This window comes from Larus michahellis, chromosome 6, assembly GCF_964199755.1.
Source record: "Larus michahellis chromosome 6, bLarMic1.1, whole genome shotgun sequence".
Lineage (NCBI taxonomy): Eukaryota > Metazoa > Chordata > Aves > Charadriiformes > Laridae > Larus > Larus michahellis.
The window spans coordinates 38224009-38248565 of record NC_133901.1 but is presented as its reverse complement, the minus strand read 5'-3'; the positions used below and the strand labels follow the sequence as shown (position 1 = coordinate 38248565).

Sequence of the window (24557 nt, the reverse complement as noted above, 5' to 3'; positions counted from 1 at the left end):
ATACAAACCAACCAACAAAAAAACCCCCAAACCCAACAATGATAACAACAAAAAAACCCACCAACAACAAGACCAACCTGGCCAGCATTAATGGGGTAGGCTTAGACTATGGAACAGTTACTCGTTTCTTTTAGAAATAACAAAGTGCGGGCCAACAGACACCTATCCTGTCACACAGTGGGGGGAAGCAATGGTCAGTCAGGTAGTGCCTTAAGGTACGGAGAAGTCATCCAGCTTAAGGTCTGGCAAAAGGAGACAACAGAAGAATAAGAAACATGTAGCAGGGCTGGAGTAACATTACAAGAGGATACTTTGATCAGCGTTTTAATTAAATAAAACAAGGAAAAAAGGGCAAAGATGTGATATGGCAGTGACTACAGCAGAAGAAAACAAGAAATGTACTAGAAATAAAATACAAGGACATGGTGAATACTGAAAACGGTTAGTTTCTCTAACAAAATAAAGTCTTTATTAATTGTTTGGGTTTTGTTTGGTGATTATCTTTTTTTGCAGTTGAACAGGAGTTGGCTGTCGAGCTTTACGTTCATCTGCACCTCCAGCAGATGATTTTCCAACAAAATTAAGTGGGCAGATCCATCAACTTGACACAGTAACCGTAGAGCCAAATTCAGTCAAATATTTCTCAAAGAAGCTAGAGTGCTGAAGCTGAAAGAGCTCACCCCAGGATAACACGGTTTAGCAATCGAATCAAAAAAGGAACATGTATAGCTTTGTTTGGGAATAAATATTCTCAAGCCATTTTATTCATCTGTTAGATTAGTAACACCTTCTAAGTCTACATGTAATTACAGTCCAAGAGTAACTGTGTATGATTACAGGTGATGGGGAGAGAGTGTATTTAAGCCCCCTCTCATTTATAACTGAAATCTCAGGTACCCATTTAATTTATCTCACTTTTGTCAACATTGGTAACCAGCCTTTCAATCACCTACAGATTTCTATGCCAATAATATTCTTATAATCCTGCCTCTATAGCAGGCTGCTACAAAGATGAACGTGTCACAGTTCATCTAATGTACTAACAAAAAAAAGTTGTTAGTCATTATCATACTGCTCTAGGTATTACCCTACTGGAATTCATTCACTGTGTTTTCTGCATGCTGTATCCTCTCCAATTACATGCAACAACATCTCAAAAGCAGCTATCACATCAAAAGCAAGAAATTCAGAAATGTGTTTCTGAAATGGCAGTCTTTTCTATTCAGAACTCAATTCACACTTTTCAAAACAAGATCCCCACAAAAAGAGGCTTCTGACGCTGAATTTATGTTTCTGGTTGTTTCACATTCTGTCCCTCATTTTCTTTTCTCCACTGGCCAAGCCATGCCACCTTTACCCAATAGCAGTAAACAAAGCCACAGTGTTTCAGCGACTAATATTTAAAACAGATTAGTATGAAAAGCACAAACTGTAATCAAAGAATGGGCAACTCTGCTTTTCAGACTTCACTGTCAAGTCATCGACTACTTCATCCTAGCCTTTAGAATGATGACATGCTTCACTTGCTGTGCATGGCTGCGGTGTTCATCTCTGAGGGAAAGGCAGGATAGCTACACACAAAAATAATATCTATGTATACAACAGTAGGTACATGGAAAACGGCTTGCACTCAAACCTAATTCAGCAGAGCTCTCGTGGACTCAGCCAAAAGGAACTTTCAGACACACACAGCGCAAAAAAAGTGCATAGATTACAAAGATTTAGTACCAATCTCTATTGCAGAAATGTAAAGAACATGCTTATAAGGCGAAATCCAGATAGGGACTGTGCTGATGTTGCCTTCTCTAGTCTCACCAAATGGCAAGCCAAACAGTCTGTAAAGCTGGCATTTCTGAAGAACTGCTTATATTCATGGAAGATGTAAACACTCACAAAGTTCTCAATTTGCGTGCAGAGCTAATATCTACAAAATATGATCCATGATTAAGAATGCTGGCCCCAAACGTTACATTACTTCATGTTTCCCAGTACTAAAACTGTGCGCCTGTCAAATATATGTTAATATAGTATCTTTTGAGAAGAATTATTTTGTGCCTTAATATTACAGGATAACTAAATGTAGTTGAAAACTGGTAGGTTTAACTACCACCCTGCTCCCCGGAATACAGTAATACATCCATACTTGCTCTAAAGCAAAAGCTCCCAGAAATTTCATGTTCTGGCAGGAGTAAAAAGTTTTGAGCTGAATGTAGGTTGGAATTCCTCTGGAGACATAAGTAAAGAAATGGCCTTCAATCCATTCTTCCTGCGTATAGAATAGCACTCTCTCCACACATGTAAATAAACAGAAACTGAATTCAAAGCACTTGAATTGATCATAAAGTTTTGTTAATGGAAGATGGAACTCCGTAGTTCTGCATTTTTATAGCTAAATAAAGTATAATGGGATGGTCACATTCAAGGTCAACAGTACATGTGTCCTTTGATTCTGTCACTTCTAGAGATCAGAATGCATGTCTTCGGAACTATTTTGTGCATCTTACATTAGTCTCATTTCATTTATGTAATGCGAACAGTTTCTAAGCATACCGCCCAGGATTCATCAAGGTATGTGCACAAACAACACACCAAAATAACACAAAGTATTTTTTGAGCTTTTCGAAGGTGGATTTTTCCAAGCTATTACCAAACTAATTTGAAACACGCAATTACAGAATAATTATATGATACATACTTAGCTACTAACATTGACTCCTTCTGGGGCAAGTGACTCACTTCTCAGGGATATTCTAGGACGCGTAACAAAAATTTGAACAGATAATTATCTATAGATAATGCAGCCACATCATGAATTAGCATTTGCTGACTCAAGGTTTACTACTAAAGAAACCACAGAAACACGGTGACAATCGGGTAATTTTGTTCTTCTAACAGAAAACTGTGCAGAACTTTTATTTCTATTAAGCTGTGCCTTTTATTTTTCCCAAACGATGCAGTGCGGGAGCTTAAATATGCACAGAACCTCAAGCTATGTAAAAAGGCATCCATATTTACTACTAACCAAAAAAACAAACTGGCAAGCAAAAAAACCCCACTGTAATGACACAAAGGCACAGGGATATATGACACTGGTGCTTTGGCATCTGCCATAAAAAGGTCATTATAATAAAAAAGATATGCAAAACCTCGAACAAGTTAAAAGCTTTGAAAGCTGAGTATCTTGTATATAAAATATTTAATCATAAAATATATTTCAGTCAATATAATTAAATAAAATTGGGATCACGTTGATAATGCAGCTCTAGACAACAGACAAGTTCTAACCAAGAGATAAGTGCCTTCCAGGAGTAAAATGAATTACCTGTTATGTTTATTAATAAAATCAACTTTAATTCTTCACTGAATTTAAAAAGGTGAAATCTACCCCCACTGAAAATAGCTAAAAGGAGATGCAAAGTTAGGGAAGATCTTTTAATCTTCTAATTGTATCAGAAGTGACACATCAGTGACAAAGGAAGATTGTAATTCCACAAGAAAACTTTCCTCCTCTTCTGAAAACAGGAAAAGTTCTATTCATATCTCACTGCACTCTCTCACAAAACCCTGAAAAACTTCATTATTGAGCACTCATAGGTATGAGAAGGCAGGTGTACAGGTGGTATGATGGGATAAACAAATGACCATAAGTTTTCACATTATATTCAGAAAAGATTAAGACACCCGTTGCTTCAGACAAAGACCCAAAAATTCCATCAAGAAATAATGATGCAATAATAAAAACACAGCAATGCCTAAAATACTAAATGCAATGGTTAAAATACTTAGGACAAATTATGATCCAGCATAAAATTACAAAATCCTATTTGTAAACTTTCTCTATTTTGGCAGAACTAGCATTTAAATAACTGTATGATTCTGTTTCTTCCTCCTTTCCAACCATTTGAAGCAGGAAGATGGGACTGCATTGGAGCCACTTGGTTTGATAGCGACATAGATTATGTTTGGTAGTAAACTTTAGAAGTTAAATACGGATTTACTTATTCTGAGATTATTACGTAATTTTAATTAAACTTTGAGAAGAGGTCACTGAACAAAGTTGGTATGTATTAACCCACCGCTCAAATCTAGTGTAGGCTTTCTTGATACCAACCATTAAGGGCAGATTTAATTTTTACATTGCTATTACAAGTTATCGGCAAAGAACCTTGCAAATAAATTATGAGCACACAGGTAAAGCAGCCCTTCAAGAACAAACAGAATTGTGGGGTAGGGGGCAAGCCAAGAATACTATGAACATTATTGATCTGAGACAATCCTGCATAGTTTTATCTCCTGACGCCTGGGCAGTGCTTGCCAGTGATGCACAGAAGTATGTTTTTATTACATTGGGATAAAGTTTTTGTACTTTATGAAAACAATTTGTGTAACTTCACTCAAAGGCATGCCTCCTAACAGCTTAGCACTGCTGAGATGAATGGTGTGCTCTTGCTGAAGATGACAAAACCAAAACCAAACACAAACAAAAAACCCCAACCAAACCAAAAAACGTCCTACCAATCCAAAAATCCACACATCAAACACAGTCCTCCAAAGCTCCCCTAACCCCACACACAACTACGTCCTGGTTTCATATAGGGACTACATGCACGTTTCTAAATGCACTTGGAAACCTTCCACAGGAAAGGCACATGACATTATCTGTAATGCTTCAGGGACTAAGCAGAGACCCTAACTGAGTATTCTGAGACAAGAAAATAAAAATAAAGGCTCAAAAACACACATTCCCATTATTTTAGTTTAAAATGTTACAAAAGTACAATAGAACTCATTTCATATTCAGCATTCTCATTTGGGTGGAGAGTTTCTTTGGTTCCTGGAGAAAGAGGACAAAACAGACTTAACATTTAAAGAATGAATTATAAATCCATCTGACAGCACCTCCCCTCCAGTACTAATTCCCTTGGCCTGAAAAGTGAAGCAGGCAGCAGATCACAAAATATGTTGTTTTTTGCCAGTCAGATTATAGGTGCCTGATTTGCATGAAATTAGTAATTTCAGTTGTTAAGTACTTTCACTTTCTCTATTTCACAATACTGAAACTGAAGTAACCAAAATAAGCAAACATTTCTGTTTCTGTCTTACTGAATACAGTATCTGCAACCCCATGGTTTGTGTATGTGGGGAACAACTAGATTGTGAGAAAACACAGAACACTTCACAAAATTTTATCAAGTCTTGAGCAATGCATTCTCACATGCTAACTTTAATTTCAAGAAAAGCAAATTCTTGAAATGGAAGGCCAAAATAATCCTCAAGATTTACTGATATACGAAAGAGGAAATAAAAAAAAATAATCAAAATAGAGTTCTGTTTATGATGTTTCATTTGTTATTTTACCACAGTGGAAGTCGTATCTTCAACAGTGCTCCATTCAAAACTGGAGCACCACTATCTGCAGTTCAGTATAAACGTATTCAATTGAGAACAAAGCTTCTTGATATAGCAATGCTCTTTAGAGATGCAAGCCGCTTCTACATTTCCTTAGGCTGTGTAAATGCTCCATCACAGTATACCAACCACACTGGTTTAAAAATTATCAGCACTAGTGATAGATGAGTTTTCAAACTGGGATAAGCCATACTGTCTTAAGCTCAAGTTATACTCATATAGCTGCAGTAAAGCTTTCTGGGGTATGCAGGCATAACAGAAACTCCCCATGGGAGTTTACAGTCTTGGGACTTGATCTTGAAAGGTGTTAACCATTGAAAACCGATGTGGCTGAACACAACATCCATAATTATCGATTAAGTTAGCTGCATACTGAAATGACGATATAAAATGAAGCTTATGTAATTAACCTTCTGTTTATTGGATTTCATCTATGCATGTAAAATACAACTGCAATGGAACCAGAACAACTGCAGTGTAACTACACTACAGTCTTTGACTATTTGGTAAACTGAACACACATATGGATTAAGCTTATATACTGAGATTAAAAAAAAAAAAAAAGACATCTGTAAAGCTCAACATGTATGCCACAACTGTTGCTCCACATACATTTTGAAGTATATTACGCAAAAAACCCAACTAAAACAGCAGCAAGAAAAAAATCCCAACCTACTAAAAATGTATTAAATCCACCCAATTAGTTCCTCATTCCCTCTTTGGATCTCTAACAAAACTGTCACCATTACAGACAACCTCCTTCAGTAGTCATTTGTTTAAGTGCCATTACCCTACATTTCCTATGAAAACTAGGAACTATGGAATGGCCTGAGCAAAAGAAATGAAGAACCGAAGACAATGAACTTTCAACTAGACACAAAAATGAGTTACTGAATAGACAGACAAGGAGAAAGCTTTAGCAGAGTTACATGGAGATAGGAACATGGAGGTCGAAAAGCCATAAAGTGTCTCTGGAAAGTATAGGTAGAAACAGTCTGGTGAACAAGTGGGACTGACAGACATCCTCAAATATATCCCATGTCACTCATGCAGACAGAAGAGCACAGCTTCAACTTTTCACCTGTTGCCACCACAGTCAAAGTTTCAAGCTGCAGCAAGCACGACCCTGCCCCTTCTGGTCCCTGGAAGTTTCTTCTGTCCTCCTGAGGCCACACTGTTTGCTACTGGCCCCTCACTGCAGACTCCAAGGACCTCGTTAGGTTTTCTCTCTCTGCTGCAACCTGTAAATGTTCAAATCTCCTTTTCCTGGTCCTCTCACCCAGTTAATCTTGAGGGACCTAAAACAACACAACTGTGAACAGAAGAAAAAGGCAGAAAGCCCACACCTACTATTTTCTTTCTTTCTCTAGCAGGATTGCTTCCAGAACACCACTTCAGGTGAGGCGCTTCAATAATAGCAGGACTGGCACGGGAGGGAGCCTGCTTACGGTTAAGTAAGAAGAGTCAATACTTGTAAGAAATATTTACATTCTCACAGCCTATTAATTCATTGAAACTGTTATCATTAAAGCTTCAGCTACAGTTGGTTTTACACATGAATGAAGTTCTATGTTTTTGTCCTAATGTTCTTAGTCACATGGTTAGAACATCCTCTTACTGTTAGAGGTTAACTAGGGTAAACATGCTTGACTAGGACAAATATTATCATCCTGTTATCAAAGCCTAACTTGAATTACTGGGTATCAGAAGTTATGTGGGTTAACAGTTCAATATTTGAGAAAGTTAACTGAAAGGGATGGGTCAGAGTGAATAAGGTAATTTAAGACTGATGTCCATTTAATATCCTAGTAGGAAGAGATGTGAACAACGTATTTGGAAGAAAAAAAATGTGAAAGCCAGCAACATTAGTGTTGCTCTTAACAAATCCAAAGTGTTCTACAAGTACACACCAAGTCGTCTGTGTAGCCTAGCAAACCTAAGAATAGTTGAAAGCACAACAATTCCACAACATACATAATGGCATCACCTCATCTGAAAAACTGAAATACAATTCTCATTGATTCATCCTGTAAAGGCATACAGGGGGAAAAATAGGCTTGAGAAACAATAATGAAAACACTGAGAACACCTGAAAGACACAGATCTTGGAGCTAACACATTAAGACAGCATCATGAACATTATGGAAATGCATCACAACAACTAAGATACATTCTATATATTCAAGAACAAGGGAGGACTCCAAAATAAAATAATTATGTCCAGTAATATATTTTATATTAATGGAATTAGCCCCTAAGAATCAGCATCATATGACTTCATCGCAGAAGCGTAGTAAGATTTTGGTTACATTCCTATACATGAAGTGGAATACTGTACCTTAAAGAGAATAATTGTTTTCTCAGGGACATACATTTCCGTATGTAAGAGCACAGAACTATTCACTAACACCTTGAAGATTTTACAAGTTCCTCCAAAACAAATGTTGTGTCACACCACCAGATGTGTTACCCTGAGGCAGCTGCAAAGTGAAGCTGATATAATGCAACAGTTTCTTTGTAAACCGTAGTCCCAAAGATCCTCAACCCTTCATTTTAAGTGGTTTTTATTGGTGGGGTTCAGTTTTTTTCCCCCCAGTGAAATACCTCCCACCAAGACAGTTTCAAATCACTTTTTTCCAGAATTCTCTCAAGCAAAATCCTCTACAGCCAAACAAAAAACCAAACCGAAAAAAAAAAAAAAAACAAGAAACAAGAAAATGGTGCAAAGTGAAAACAATGTACTGTCGATACTTTAGCAGGTATGCATGACAAAGATAAGCTAAGTAATTCCACATTTCCTCCTAGTTTTCATTTTCTGTCCTCTATTTCACATACACAGTCTGCACATCCTATGAGCTGAACGAAGTCCAAAAAACAACACAAAACCCTTGTTACTTTCCAGACAGTGAGGACAGTTCAGGGCAGGTAATGAGAAATTCAAATAACGAAAATCTCCCCCAGTACCCCCACTGCTCTAGGAAGGAATCTTTATTCCTCTGCTATTATTAAGAATCATTTCTGAAGCCCAAGTGCAGAAACTCATAATAATGATATTAGGTCCCTACACATCATTCACATTATCAACCTGTAAAAGAAGAACTCAACACTACCTAAATTGTATGTCACCCACTACCAAATAAGCACTTTTTTCCCCCAGCTGTCGGTACTATTTTTCTAATGTCTTCAGTCCTTTAGTCTACTTTCCACATGCAGAAACCCCATCAGAATATTAATTTAAAATAGGATCAAGAAAGAGGCAAGCTGTTGCCTCCAACAGAAAGATGTACCACTAAGAAAATGAGAAACGGGGTGATTTTTGAAGCATCACTCATTATTTATACATGCCATGATTTAGGTATGGGTAAAACGAGTGCTGAAAGGATGCAGTGTGCTATCCAGAAAAAAATTCCTTATGAGATCATCTTTCCTCCCAGAAAACTATGCACCTATGGGTAATAATTTTGCCTTAGAGATACGTATCAAGCATCAACAGCAACAGAGTCTACATTCTTCAAGAATTTCAGTGATGCTATAGTACAACACAAAGTCAGTGTAACTTTAGTTATTAATTTAACATTCATTTTACATTTTCCCAGAAAAAGTGGAAAAGAGATAGAAGTGGTATAATTAGAAACACAAATACCTTATCCCTATTTTATGCATAAACATAAGCATGGGTTCACATGCAGCCAGCATATCACATCACTCGCCAAGTTCCAAAGAAAACAGAAAGAAAACTTTGCTTGAAATCGTTCTCTTTAAAATAGTAGTAGTGACAGCTTTAGGATGGTAAACAAAGCTTTTTCTAACTCAGAATAGCAAATTAGCCTAGACTCTGCATCAGTATCAACAATGAACAATCATCTAAGAGATACAGGAATCAAACAAACTGGTGGTGTAACTGGTACTTTTACTTCCAAAGCTGTTCTTACCGATACACTTCCTAATGACTTTTAATTTGGAAATTAGTAAAGTGCATAGTGAAACTGCCAAATATACTTTGCATTTATCATTCCGCAAATGTAACCAGAAAATCCACTTGCAGATCATGTTACCTCTCTTCAACTTCTTTAATGACATTTTAGAATTTTAGTTTCCAGGAAGAAATCACGGAAACACAAGAAGGGTAGTCACCTGCTGCCTTCAATTTGATGCTACTTCTACATAAACCCTTCAAAAGTTCAATTTAAAAACTTGGAGGCTCATCAGAGATGTGAATCAGACAAAATTCGTAAGACTCACCTCATCACACTTCTCCAGGTCAGACACTTCCCTGAGAGACATCCTACAATTTCCCCAAATCACAGAAGTCTGACCCTGCACCAATGAAAAGGTGGGTGTGCAGGGAATAGAAGAAAAAAAAATAATAAATTCTTGTGCCTTTGTTTTCCAAGCTTGTCAGAAGACACTAGAAATTGCCAAAATGCTTGTTCCTTAGCTGCTGTTCATAAAACATACATGCACATACAAGAACGTGGACCATGCAGTCCCCCATCAATGCTGCAGCTACATCAAACTTGATGTCTACCTCATTCAGTTCCCTTGGTGCTTGCCAGACTAAGTGCTTGCATCTGTTCCCCACCATCTACATCACCAGCTGCCTTCAGGGTGCTCAAGCACCCACGAGGATCCCCATCTCATTTCCAATATTCCTGTTGAAAAACATCTCAAAATTAGGTAAAATGCTGGTAACAGTGATAGGCCCAATGCACAGAACAAAGTCATGTCAGATGGAACCACATATCAATGATTTTAGCTTCTTGTTTCAGAAGAGGCATGTGTTCCCTTGTCAACCTATGCTATTTATACCTCTCTATTTCTATCACTGCATGCTATAGCTATTTATATTCTCTGCTCTTCATTGCTGTCCGCCCCTCTCTTCCAAAAACCATGCAAAACTACAACTTTTAACAGTGGTATTATTTTGCTGTCTTGTACTACTCTAAGCGTTCCTACTGTATGACCACCCTCCTCCCCAGAAGCAGCAGGGTTTTTTTTAATCACAAGTCTCTAATAATGATATTTTATTACCTTTCTTTCCTTCCCTGGCATTCTGCTCCAGGACTGTCACCAACAAAATATGGCATCTCAGGAAAACTTACAAATTCAGAAAAAAGGATGGAGGTGAAGAGATAAAAAAGAAGTACCTTTCCAGGACGAATACTTCCAAGTTTTAAAGGCACAGGGGAAAATAAATTGTTTATAAAACATTCATAGCACTTTTGTGCAGTATGAATCTACAGCAAATGCCCTCCAGCGACTTTAAGAAACTCGATCATTCTCATGTCTTATTTCCACTAACTACAGGTGGGACGAGCAGAAAAGGATAAAACAGAACAGCTTCTGTACTGCCACAGAAGTTGAGGCTACTCAACTTTTTATTATGGTATTTTTACTTAGTATTACAAACTGAGAATTTGTTGAGGATTCTGTTCTAACGCAACAGACACTGGAAGATCCAAGTTGAGGCTAAAAACCGCAAGGTATTTTGTAGTTAATTATTCTCTCTCCAAATAGTATCATAAAACAGCCAAGCAGCCACATCCAACATGAGACTTTCAGGGGAATCTAAGAGTCAGATCATTATTTTTTTTGCCCTTCAAACTGTTTATTGGCAAAGTGCAAGCCAAAGCAAACATCCAGCTATGTCTATTTGTATAAGAGCATAAAGCGTTAGGCCTTCCAATACATTCTGGTGGCCCACAGCTTTAAGATTCCATAGTACCACAAGATTCCAGTACCAGCTGGAAATGCCATGCACTTCATCATCTTTTTAAAACAACAACCCTCCATTTCCACAAACAGAAAAAGGTAACAACCTACAACTACAAATGTCAGTAACGGCCCTCTACTCCGCTCTGGTGAGACCCCACCTGGAGTATTGCATCCAGCTCTGGAGTCTTCAGCAAAAGAAAGACATGGACCTACTGGAGCAAGTCCAGAGGAGGGCCACGAAGATGAGCAGAGGGCTGGAGCACCTCTGCTGTGAAGACAGGCTGAGAGAGTTGGGGTTGTTCAGCCTGGAGAAGAGAAGGCTCCAGGGAGACCTTGTAGCAGCCTTACAGTACCTAAAGGGGGCCTACAGGAGAGATGGGGAGGGACTCTTTATCAGGGAGTGGAGTGACAGGACACAGGGTAACGGTTTCAAACTGAAGGAGGGGAGATTTAGATTGGATATTAGAAAGAAATTCTTTACTGTAAGGGTGGTGAGACATTGGAACAAGCTGCCCAGAGAGTTTATGGATGCCCCATCCCTGGAAGTGTTCAAGACCAGGCTGGATGGGGCTTTGAGCAGCCTGGTCTAGTGGGAGGTGTCCCTGCCCATGGCAGGGGCGTTAGAACTAGACGATCTTTAAGGTCCCTTCCAACCCAAACCATTCTATGATTCTATAAATGATGCTAGAAGACACAAGGAAGGTTTTCTTATTTGTATCATTTTCAGTCCTTGTCAGATAGCCCAACTGGAAACTGGAGCACAGCTGGTTTTGTACATGTTCCTTTTCTGCAAATTGCCCATCACATTAAGACTGCAATGTTCTGATGGTACAAAGGATCATCCATCCAAACAGGATCATATATTATTATGATACTCGAGGACTAGACTAACAACTTTTTACATGTCTCCTGGTAGCTGATAAGAACAACTATCTACTACTACTGAAAACAAACATTAACTTTTAACACCAAAACTGTGCCACTGTCTCCTCAACGTGGCATTAGTCTGTTCCTCCTTTAGACTCCTTTTCTCTCATTCCTTGAGCCAGCAAGCAGTGTTCCTACATCCATATGGCAAACCTACATCAGGCAACTGACTAGAATGAAAACTAACCTTCTCGCTTGCTTCCCAGCTTAATTCTCAGCTGCATCAGTTTCCTGATCCAGAGCACTGAATGGCTGTATGATGGCTACTGTTAGTCACAAGGGAAGCAGGTAGAAATAACAGCTTGAGAGTAGCACTGATGATGTATACCAGATTAACCTGGTTGTGGAAGAAAGGTGTAAGAGAAGGAATTAAACAGGAACGTTCAAGCAGACTACCATAGCTATCAAGGTTAATGACGATTTCTTCATTAACTTCAGCAGCTAACATGGTGAAAACCTACATGAAAAATGTATCACTTCACCAAAATACCTTTCCTTTAGTTTTAGAAGTATTATTATTAAAGCATGATAGGTACTTTTAATTAATCTCTCAATTGAAAGGCTGGGGATGATATTTAAGATGTCTGATATTGTTAGAGATACTAACATCCGTTCTCTCTCTTTTATAGCAGATGGTAAGGAACTCACTGATTTACCATGTTCTCCCCCATTACTTCTGCCCTTGCACAAGACTGCTGTATTCGAAGCAAATGGTATTAAGACAGATAAAAGGAGATGCCACACAGACAGTTCAACCAAGAAGATGAAACAATTGCCATTATTAAAGTGATACTGGTGAGGAGTTTTTATGAGGCTAATAAAAAAGTTCAGTGTCCCCCACCATTTAACGTACCAGAGCAAATAACAAAATGGTTGATTGATTTTCTCTCATGAAAAAGTAAATATATAGAAAATGTGAACTGCTAGCTTCAAAAAGCCACAGCATCATAAAATATATAATTAAACTCCCATACTGAAAAATGTAACACATCAAAAGATGCTGCCCACTTATGAGCTATCAAGTCTCATTTCTGTGAGCAAGAATTTTCAGGTTTGTTCAACACAGTACCTACTTTCTAGAAAATGACACAGAAGCAAATAATATCCATCTATCTGTATCAACCCAAAAGGGCTAAACAATTTATGCATAAATCAAAACATAGCTCAAAGAAAAGACTAAATTGCCCTGTTCATTCATAAGGGAAAAACAAAAAAAAATTTTTTGAGGAAAAAAAAAGGGACATTCACATTTAAAGCTTGAGCAAAACTTATAAGAAGCATAACAAAGTTATGATCGTAGTTTTAAGAAAGAATGCACAGAACATGCATGCCTTGCCTGGAAATTAGGGCTTCTCAGTTGAATATTCGCACGCGTGGGGCACAGTGCTGTAACTATTGCTGAGGACTTCCATGCTACTTTGCACCAAATTGTAGGTGTAATCAATATACTTTGGAAGAGGACAGAATACAAGTGGCTTGTGGGCTGGAGTGGAGATGCTTTGTCTGGATCTTTTCTATAGACAAACATACACACACACTCTCCAAAAAACACCTCAGCTCCTCAACTCTTGGTTCCACAGTATTTCTGAATTTACTGATAAACACAGACCGCTTCACATGATCCTAAAAAGTGACAGGCTTAATACTGTCTCCTAGAGACAGGAAAGAAAGCATCACTACAACAGTGCTGAAATTACTAAAATTCAAAGAAAGGAAGGATGCAGGGGCTCGTTTCTTGCAAGGAGCCCTGGAATCTTTTGCCATTCTCTCTTATCTTTTGCGTATCTCTCACAGATACATGTGCCAACAGAGAAGGAGATCTGTAATATGAAAATACAGCAGTCAGTTCCAGACAGTCACAATGGCATTGAAAAACCATTGCTAGACAAACCAAATACAAAATGTTAAAGACAGCTGTCGGATCAGTCCTTGAATGGCCTGAAAATACTACGTGTATAAATATATTCCCACTGATCAGCTCAGCATCATGCTTACCCTAAGAACTCTCCACGTTACTTAAACTACCACACTGATTTATTTACAAACTCACACAACTAAAAAATTCAGCTTCTATCTTTAGAGGTATTTTAATAGTCACACACCAAACAATATTTAAAAGAACTAACAGCATATGAAGTTCCAAGCAGCAAGAAAAGATGGCACTGAGAATTACAGCTGTATCTTCCACAAATGTGCCAAGTATTAGGCTCATTTCATTAGGGGCTTTTTGGTTTGTTTGGGTTTTTTTAAGGTATTGTAGAAGGGGAAAAGAACAGCAAATACAAAAATAAAAACCAACTGCAAAAATGAACCAAGATACCATACACTAAGTACATCAGAGATTAGTGCACAGGTAACACACGTCAATACATACCACACATTTTCATACATTTAAAAACACACAGTTTTAAATTCTGTTAACATTTCATCTAAACAGAATGACATATTCTGAGTTGTTCAATTAATAAAGAGACAGAAAACACAGCCACCAATTAGAAGCTGGATCACACTTTATGTTTCTGCATACACACTGGGAAAAATCAAGGATTTAGGGGCCTATAAGGAGGCTGATGAAAATTCTGGCTGGAGAAACAGTCCTGGAATTGAGGAAACATCCTGGAAGTCAGGAAAATAACGTGGAAACAAATAGTGGGAGACACCCAGGGACCCTGGACGGTAAGGCCCGAGACAGGTGAGTGCAAACAGGATGTACAGGACAAAACCATCATAACTTTCTGCACAACCTTCCTGGACTAGCACCAATCTCCCCACTGGGAAGGAAAGTTGAGATCTAGTGAATATAACACTGTGGGGAAAACAAATGAGTAAGCACATGTGGTATCATCAAGCAGAGTAAAAACTGATCTCGCTAGTTCTTAAATAAACCCTAGTACCCAGATCTACCGTTGGTTGTAACCCTGTCTTGCTTGTGACAAAGTTTCTGACCCATCATAAGGCACTCACTTTTCCTTGTATGTACTCAGTAAATGATGTGTAACGGGCACTTCTTTTTAGCCAATAGCTTGAATACAAAGATAAGAACCAGGTGGACATCATTCTCAGAGCCAGTTATCACTATCTGAGCATGCACATTTCACATGAGAAGTGACCAAATTTAACTGGCTCAGCATGCATTTCATATCCATTGAATCAATGTCTTCCACATAAGACATTGTGCATCAACCATAGCTAGCTATAAAGAAGGACATTTATGTCTTTGCAAACTTCCTCCAGTGGCTTAGGAATAAAATGTTCTAAATAATAAAATGCTTATAAATAAATAAATAAAATTTCTAAATAAATAAAATGTTCTAAAATACACTGCAATATCTACTTTAGGTTCTCATATATATTCCTGGTTAGGTGCAAGTTAAGAAGAGAAAAGAGGTGACAGCGTCACATACATTTAAAATAGCTCAAGGTGCTGACTCTCTTTTCATTATTTTGAGGCTATTTTCCCTCACCTCCATTTTTATTTTTTAAACACAAAGAGCAACTCAACCTCTAACGGATTTCCTGTTACGTGGATTTCTTTCTCACCTAATAGCTTTATAATTAGATAGTTTCTCTCTACCTCTCAATACTTAAGAGAAAAATTAAAATCACCAAAAATACTAACATCTGAGGTTCTAGTTGTGCTAGTGCAAACCTTGTCTTTTTCTAAATATCTGATAAATTTTTGCATGGGATTGAACGATTTTGCAAAGTTTATTTGTCATCAAATAAAGCTAAACCATGAACATTCATGTATTTTTCCTGTATTTTGCTTCCTTGGACTATGTACCAGAACAGACATGTTCTAATCACCCTGCACCATTTTGGTAACTAGCAGTAAGCTCTAGCAAGATCTGAGTCAGCATGATCTCATCTTCAAAGGAAGTGAGCCTAAAATTTGCTTTTTCGGGTATGGGTCTGCCAAAACAAGCTCAAACCTTCTGCTGCTTAAAACTCTCCAAGGGATCTTTATGCTAATAAAAAGGCTCTAGCCAGAGCCCTTTGACATGCTGAAGCTCTTCCCAGATGCTGCCCTGAGATTAGCTAATTCTGATCTCTGCTTTGAAACATCTGTTCCAGCTTTAGGCTCAAGGTCATTCTTCCCCTCAAAACCAGCAGCTCAGGATGCGTTTGCATTAACTCTCTTGGCACTCCCTGGCTTCCATTCCCTCAGGGAAGAAAATGTCATTATCTCTCATTATGTGCATCACAGCACCACCACTACGTGTGTTTCTTACAAACATGAATTTCAGAGAGAACTAGCACACCTTCACCTACCATGGCTGCTGTTCAACCTTATTTCTCTGCTCTCCTGCAACACTCTATCCTTATCCTAGTTTAAGTCACATATCTATGGCCTTCAATGCCATCCAAAATCTGATCAATGGCTTCCTTCTCACCTCCTCCTTCCTTCAAGAGCCTGTTGCAGAACACATCCTTATTCCTCAAGCCTATCCCTCAGCAGAGCTCCCCAACCCAGCAAAACCAGAGGCCTACCTCAGGAGAGGTAAGGAAAGAGCACCCAGCACTAACATAGAAGCAAGGTCAAATAATGGGCTAGCTCTTCCTTAGACACAAATACACAGGTTTTTCCAGGTCTTCTCCCTTGTTCCTCTTGTTAGCCTGGTGTGCCAGACATACTTGTTGAACCACCTGAAAGCTGACTATCCCAAATAGGAGGTGAATGTAAAACCCTATCAAGAATTTTGAAAGACAAGCCAGACCCTTGTCTGCTTATCACTGGTTTCCCACTTCTAGGATATTTTTCCATCTCTACATTGACAAGAGCACTAAATATTAGAGGAATCAGAGCGTTCTTCAAATGTGCCACTGATCTGAAGCACTAAGGAAAACAACCCCAAGATCTGTATTAGCAAAACAGCTCTACAGACTTATATCCTTGCTGTTCAAAAATAGATGTTTGTTTGCTTCTCTGTGTTCTTTTCCTTTTCTTTCTTTTTCATGCATTTAATGAGGTCATGATTTTGTTGGCACACCAGGAACGTAACATGGACTTCAACACAGAACAAGTGACACTGTAGATTTTACTGCCCTGATAACACTCAGGAAAATTCTCCCAACCAAGAGCTAATAACATGAACAAAAATAACTCTACCTTCATCAAAACATACACTAGCAGCTCTTTATTTCTTTTTCTGTTCATTATTACTGATTTAACATTAATTATTATTAAAATTTATTTCTCATTAAGTATTCATGCTATTTCAGGAACAACAGGCATTATATGGGTCTTATCAGCTCTAACATACATGCATAGCTTATTTCATTTATTGAACAGTCAAAATATTCACTAATAATCTCACTTGAGAAAAAAAATACGGTTCAGAATCAACTCTCTACATTTTAACTACAGTACAGTATAATTAATATAACATAAGCATGTTTATGAATTCTAACAATTAAAAGGCTTTCCTCCAGGGTTTGCCAATTCTGTGTCTGCTTTTTTTCCCACAGTGCTACATGGGAAGTTTTGGTGGTCAAATCCACAGAAATCCCAGACTCCAAGGCGTTTTCTGTAGGTGTTGTTTTTGTTGCTCTTTTTTTGGTTGGTGTCTTTGGGCTGAGAGTTTTGGGGTTTTTTTTTTCCTATTTTAGTTCAGCCATTTCAGATTTCAATCCAAACCACTGGTTTCCTTCAATAAATACATTTTTCAGAGCACGTAAAATCCCATTTTTTACTCTAACGTTTTAAGAACATTGGGGAGTTCTACATGCAAATTTCCCCTTTCCAAACTCTAACTGATATACCCTGCAGGGATCTTAAGAGATAATTATTTTCCCTGTGGAGGATTTTTAAATGATATGGCATAATCTGATTTACTGAAAAACGCAGGAGCCTTATTCTGCTATTTCTTACTTAGGTAAAATGCCAATTGCTTTCGCAGGGAATGAACGGTCCTTATCTAAGAGAGCAGCAAATCCTGCACAATAAAGACACCATTAATAATAATATAATCTTATCATGTGCATACCACATTCTCTGTTTAGACAAATCTATAATCATCAACTAATTCACCCCTGTTTTACCCCAAGGTTAAAAAAAAAGGGGAAAAAAACGAACAAGAAACTTCCATTTTACTACAGGAAATTAAAACCCTAGCAACTTAAATGGCTGTGGAGAAAAATCAATATTTTAGTCAAAATTAGATTTTAGGAGCTTCTGGTATCAGATGCAATACTGAAAGTGTAGGTATTCAATTAAAAAGCTACATCTGGTTGTACCATGAAGTATTATAAAGGTGCACTTGTGCCCCTGGAGAAACAAAGAAGCTGGAAGAAGCTATTCATTAATTCTTCTTACAAGCCAGCAATCTTCTTACGAAAGCAGTAACACATTAAATCAAGTGGGATGTTAAACACAGAACTGTATAAGTTCTAAAAACAGACTTTGAAACTGAATGATTGAAAAAAAAACAAAAACCAACCCAACACTGATCTGTGGTATTTTCAGAATATCACATTTCCTTGATAGAAGCTGGTTTTTCCCCAAGTCTTGCATTTACTCAACAGGCGTAAAATGGACTTCTCAAGCTTGTAATTGAACATATTATTAATATTTGCTCTTCACCTTCTATTTCAACTACATCTAGCATTCAAAAACACAAAAGGGTTTATATTTAGGCCACTGTGTAAACTACAGTGTTTTTCAAAGAACTAACAATCTTGAAATTACGCAGCCTCAAGGCTGAAACACTCAGATCAGATTCACACAGATCAGTAAAATCTTTGCTCTAAACAGATCTAACTGTAGAAGGTTTTATATCTCCGTAATTCTGAATGTGACAAATACAGAGCAAATACACTTTTAATAAGATAGTAAGTATCAAAAACCTGTCTGTAGCTGTGCTGGTTTTCACTCATTTGCTTAAGACAAAAGCTCAAGCTTTTGAATTGGTGATTATCAGAAGAATTCATGCTTTAACATTCACATACACAAAAAAACCCCCAACAAGTAGTAATACTATTTCAAGTTAAAGGTCAACATATGTATTGCTTTCCAAAAGTAAAAATACTCCCAATTTGCCTATCATGATACACTGTTCATTCAATTGGATTTAATTTCAGAAACAGAGCAGCATGTTTCTTCAATTGGAATTTTTACAGCTTTTTAAAAACTCCCAATCAATACAGACTATTAACAATTCCTATGTTAACCACTAAGAAAAAAATAAAATAACTGACTATTTGGGTTTGATTTATCATTAGGTCTCCATTTACTAACTAAGCTGTGTAAATGGAAGGTGAATTTAGATTGAAGGAGCATGACTGAACATCTATGTTGTGTGACAAAAATACAGTGTATGCTCAGTGCGCTGTAATGGGAATTAGTTGAAAAAGTCATACCTGTGGGCACAACGTCTCTATGTGATTAGCTGCCATTTGGACAATTTTCATTCCATCTTCATTTGTTGACAATGAACAAGCAAGATTAGCAACCTTAAATAAACAAACAAACAAACAAACAGTTTTGTAAGTAAGTATTCATCCCCAGACACTCAAACTTGCCAAAAACATCTCTGTGAGAAAGCCTTTATTTGGGTAAATTAGTTTGCTGAAGAACATATTTGAACAAGGCAACATGGGGCGGGAGGGGGAAGATGTGGAAAGGGGTGACAGCAAGAAATCTAGTGACCTCTCCCTAATTTAGCTTCCACACCTAATAGCTGCAGAGTGGTGTTTATATAACATCAGGAAATTTCAAAGTTCCTACGGCTTCAGCCAGATTGCCTGTGATCATGCCTATTAATTTTTCAGAGCCCTTCAAACCATGTCCAGCTTTTTAATTTTATTTTTAAACTTACTTTTAAGACCTTAAAGATCAAATAACATTTGCCTTGATTTGTGGTAATGAAGTACAGAATGATTTATGCCCTCAGCTGCCCACAGATCGTTATACTAATTAGTGGTACAATTTTCTACTGAAATAGTCCTATCAGTGCAACTTACACTGAAAACGTGTAAGAAAATTTGAAATCTGTGAAAGAAAAAGTCTATCTTCCATTTTATTTTACTTTTACTATACACCATGGAGATACAGCTTACTTTATAGGAAAAAAGCTCTTCCATGATGCTCCACAGTCCAGCAAGTTTGAAAAGATCATGGAAAAAGAGCACTCGCGTCAGCCCACTGCAACTCAACATCAACAGTCTGTAACAGACAGACTTGACAAAGGCAAAAGAGGGGCTGGGATACCAGGATCCAGCAGACCCTTTTGTCCTACTGAAGTCATGTAAGGTCTTTATGTAAACTACTACACACTTGTTAGTCTTCAGAGCCTTCACAGAAGTAGCTGTATTACACATCTATCACTCCGATGGTAATGTAGATCAAGAACTGCCTGAGAAACAGACTTCCGTCTGTAGTGCTGCAAACACCAACACAGATATAAACATAGGTATGCATAGTTAATTTGTAATTACTCAAAACTCATGCAATGAGTTCTACAGTCCAGCTGCTCCAAAATAAAAGCAAGTCTTCATTTATCAACATTTTAGGACACTATTTCTAACAATAGTTCAACAATGATCTATTATGAAAGGCTTTTATTATTCTTACTTAATTCATGTAAATAATTACAAGGAATTAGTGCATAGCCAAATTAATTATTTTCCTATACAAAATTAAGAAGAGACTAAGTAAAACACTTTCTGAAGAGGATGAGGGCTGGAATGCATGGCCATCCATGTACACCTGTGCCTATACAGAAATACTTTACACACCTATCCCTGGTATTCCAATACAAGTCACTGGTTCCCCACCTGTGTGATGTGCTATCTTGTCCACATAAGAAAAATACGAGTTAAGGCTGAAGAAATTCAATTTTCATAGATGCGCTCAAATTGTATTATCTTTTATTTGAAGTAAACTGCCATGGGTTTTTTAACATAATATCTGACAAAAACTGCTTTTGATCCTACGTTTCCCCTCCTGACTCTTCAGCTGTAAATTACCTACAGATGTTTTGGTATCATTACAATACAACTTTAAAAGACTCTATTGCCTTTCCCTCAAAAAAAATAGTTATTTTTATTTGGATTGAAGATCGAGGTTTTCCAATATTGGTTACAACAACTAATTCATGTTGGTTTGAATATTTTCATTTCCTTGCCCCAGTCACTGAGCTGCTTGTGTATCCCAAATGTAACACTACATTCATTCACACTGCATTATTATACCATCATATACAAAAAGAAGCACTCTACAAGACTCAGTGGAAATACTATTGATCTATTTCTTAGAAGAGCTTCTCAATGCCTAAAGGAATAACATTTCAAAGGTTAAAAAAGAAAAAAAAAAAAAAAGGCAATGCAAGCCATTCTGCCAGGACGAAACAGACTCTCCCAGCAGCTTTTTCTCTTTGCCATAAGGTTCCTCACGTTTTCCAATTTCATTTCTTAGTTCCCAGAAACACTTTAATTTCTTGGGATCCACTGCAAACATGTGCGATATGTGGCTCCTGTTTATCAGTAAGAACTCGTTTAAGATTGAGTGCTCTTCTGTAAGTAGTACATGTTTTGTCCCTGTCTTGATGTGCAAGGCAGATACAGAAACAGCTTAAAACAAATTTTATCCTGTTTCCCTGTAGCACTGGCTGAAACATCTCAGTACAAACCCAGTCCTTGATATAATTTGTGTCAGAGAATAACTGAGTAATAGTTTATGTTGGAAGAGGTTTCCAGAGGTCATGCAGTCCAACCCCCTGCTCAAAATGTGAGAATGAACTCTGAACCAACCTATGCAGTGGCTCTACATAGCAGATCAGCACCTGGGGAAAAATTATGTACATGTTATCAGATCACGTCAAAGATTAAAAAAAGCGTGGCTCTTCTCTGACAAAACAAACTCAGGATGGGAGGGCTTTCTTAATCTACAAGTACCCTCTTTTATTTGAAGTTAACAGCCAGGGTTTTTTGTTGGTTTTTTTTTTTCTCTCTCTCTCTCTATATATACACTCATTGAGGAAAAACTGTTTCTCATCTTACACTTCCCCTCCTGATTATTTAGCTCTAAGTATTCCTTGGTGATGGCCCAATTCATAATAGTATTCTCAAGACACAAGCAGCAAACTAGGGATATAAGTATTAACAATTTATGTCAAGCCACTTTACAACCACTAATGAACAGAAGTTGCTACTAGTTACATCAGATGTCTTTTAAATATCAATAAAGTTAAAGGAGTATTTGGCTACTTTATTTTTTATTTTAGAATAAATACCTTTATTGTGTTACATTTCTGCTGTGAATTTAGAATTCATACTTCACGGCTATATCAACAGTGAATTTAGTCCTTTGCCTTTCATTTTGATCGACATTGGCAAAGCTTTTGCTTTCATTAGAAAATGGGTAGAACTTTATTCTCCTGGCATTTAAGTAGCACCACTTTCCTATATGTAGCTTATGCATACATAAAAGGGTTCTCTGCCAATCTCAGCAGGTGCTTAGATGAATAGCTGTTCCATGCAAAAGACAATCCAGATGCCAGTAAGTCATTAGCATGGTCTCAGCCATCAGTAAAACAGCTGTTAATATTTTCCTTACCAACTCCTGAAGAGATCTCCTTAACACAAATCCAAAACACAATAATCCAAATAAATCAAATGGAAAGTGTCAAATGGGTATGTGTGGGTGTAATTTTTCCAAGCACAGGGCAGGGCATTTGAAAATCTGAAGTCTCTTTTGAAGCTGTAATGTTTCATCAGTACTAAACGCCTATAACCCGTAAGAAACTCATGCCCTAGCTCAAAGACGACCTATCACCTTACTTTCATGAAAGTATCATGCACATCTTGGAAGGTTTCTCAAAACAGCAAAAATCTTTTACTACACTACAATCTCTCCCCTAAGCAATATAAGCTACACAAATACATCATATTTCTTTTGCATTTTCCAAGAGAGTCACTAGCTTCCCTTAAAAAGACTTGACGCCCAAGCACTCTGCAACTTCAAAAATAAACCACATAGCAAAATGAAGAGCCAATGATTCCTCTAAGTCAGAAAATCATTTTCTAGAGAGCAAAGTTTGTGAGGACAAAGACAAAGCTTTCTTGGAGGCTTTTTTTTTTTTTTACCATGTCAAAAAGCATACTTGTTCACTTTGTATTACTCAATGCAACATGTCGGTTCATTATCATTCTCCCCAAACATCTCCAAGATACTATGAAAGCAGTTACACACAGCTGTTCCTTGAAAACATGAAGAACAATGAACAAACTATCCATGGTGAGTTTTAGCAACACCAATTAATAGACTAAGTAAGGTGTAGTAGGAAGGGGAAGACTTTGAACTGAGCGGATAAGTGCAGCACTGACAGTAGGTAAAATACTCCATTAGGCTGACTTTTAGATTATGAAGGCACTGAAGACTGTATCATTTGATGCCCATCACCTGTACACAAAACATATGCCAATGCACATTTCTTTTAATATTGCTGAAGTTATTAAACAAGCTTCTTATGGGCACTGTAAAAACTTGTGGTTTTATTTTTATTATTGACCGAGGGTTTGTCTTTCTTCACTGGGGGAGAGGGTTCCTCTCTTTGGAATTTGGTAAGCCACTAACTTTTCAGGCTAGAAATTGTTGAAGAATAAAACCTGTGTATACTACATGCAATCATCAAAAAGAAAAAAAAAATTAAATCAACTCATCATATTCCTCTCCCTCTCTCACTGACTTACACATCATATGGGGCACGCATGTGTATCTAGGAGAGAGACAGCACAACTGGGAAAGCTTTTATCATAAAATGCGCGCATGAACTTTTTCAGTTCCTACTCTTTTTCTAAAAACTGAAATGAAAAGAAAGAAGTATTCAGCGGCTATCTGAGATACATTATACATTAAAAAGTTCACACTGTTGTCAAAAATTCTTTGAGATAGAAGGCTTTTTACCTTGACTATGCTCACACAAATGCACTCACACTGTGTAACCTAATACTCTCTCCCCAAGTGGAAGATACATTCTTTAAGAAGTCCTCAGTTTCCTTCAACCTCAGATTTCCAAATGCTTTCCAGTAGAGATTACAAGGCAAAAGGGAAAATACATATAGGCAAAACATCATGGAGGACCACTAACTACTTGCAGTGGATCTCCAGAAAGATGTGACAAGAAAGAGTCTTCAGAATGGTGGGATAATTTGCAACAGTTAATGCCCTAAAGCCACATATTGTTGGAGATAATGAAGATAATGTAATATCCTTCCTGTAGACAAAGGAAAGCGTTTCCAATCCATTAAGAGCCTCAGTACAAGTGGAAGCTCACATGCAAGTGAGACTGCCTCTCCACTGTGAGAGGACCAAGAGGTCTCACCATGTTGAATTTGCTGAAAAGAGAGAAGAAAGCATGATCCTGTTGGTAAGAGTCCTCTGGAGAGACATTCCAACCATGACTCAAGGATGCCTGATAGTGGTCTAAGAATGAAGCATGGTCAAGAGTTAACTCCAAGGTGAGAACATATATGCAAAGCCAAATGCAAAAGTGAGATTTAAGAAG

The 24557-nt window shown here is 37.5% G+C and overlaps 1 protein-coding gene across 7 annotated transcripts in view; it reads right to left on the bottom strand.

The window, feature by feature from the left end:
* CTNNA3 (catenin alpha 3) overlaps nt 1–24557 on the bottom strand; it is a 542113-nt gene that overhangs the window by 168302 nt on the left and 349254 nt on the right. For 5 of the 7 annotated variants that reach the window (XM_074592075.1, XM_074592077.1, XM_074592076.1 and 2 more), the window contains one exon: nt 19411–19503. In XM_074592075.1, the coding sequence (XP_074448176.1) occupies nt 19411–19503 (93 nt within the window). Of the gene's footprint in view, nt 1–9651; nt 9727–9937; nt 10016–19410; nt 19504–24557 lie in introns of those variants that run through there. The other 2 variants (XM_074592079.1, XM_074592080.1) reach the window with 2 other exon arrangements.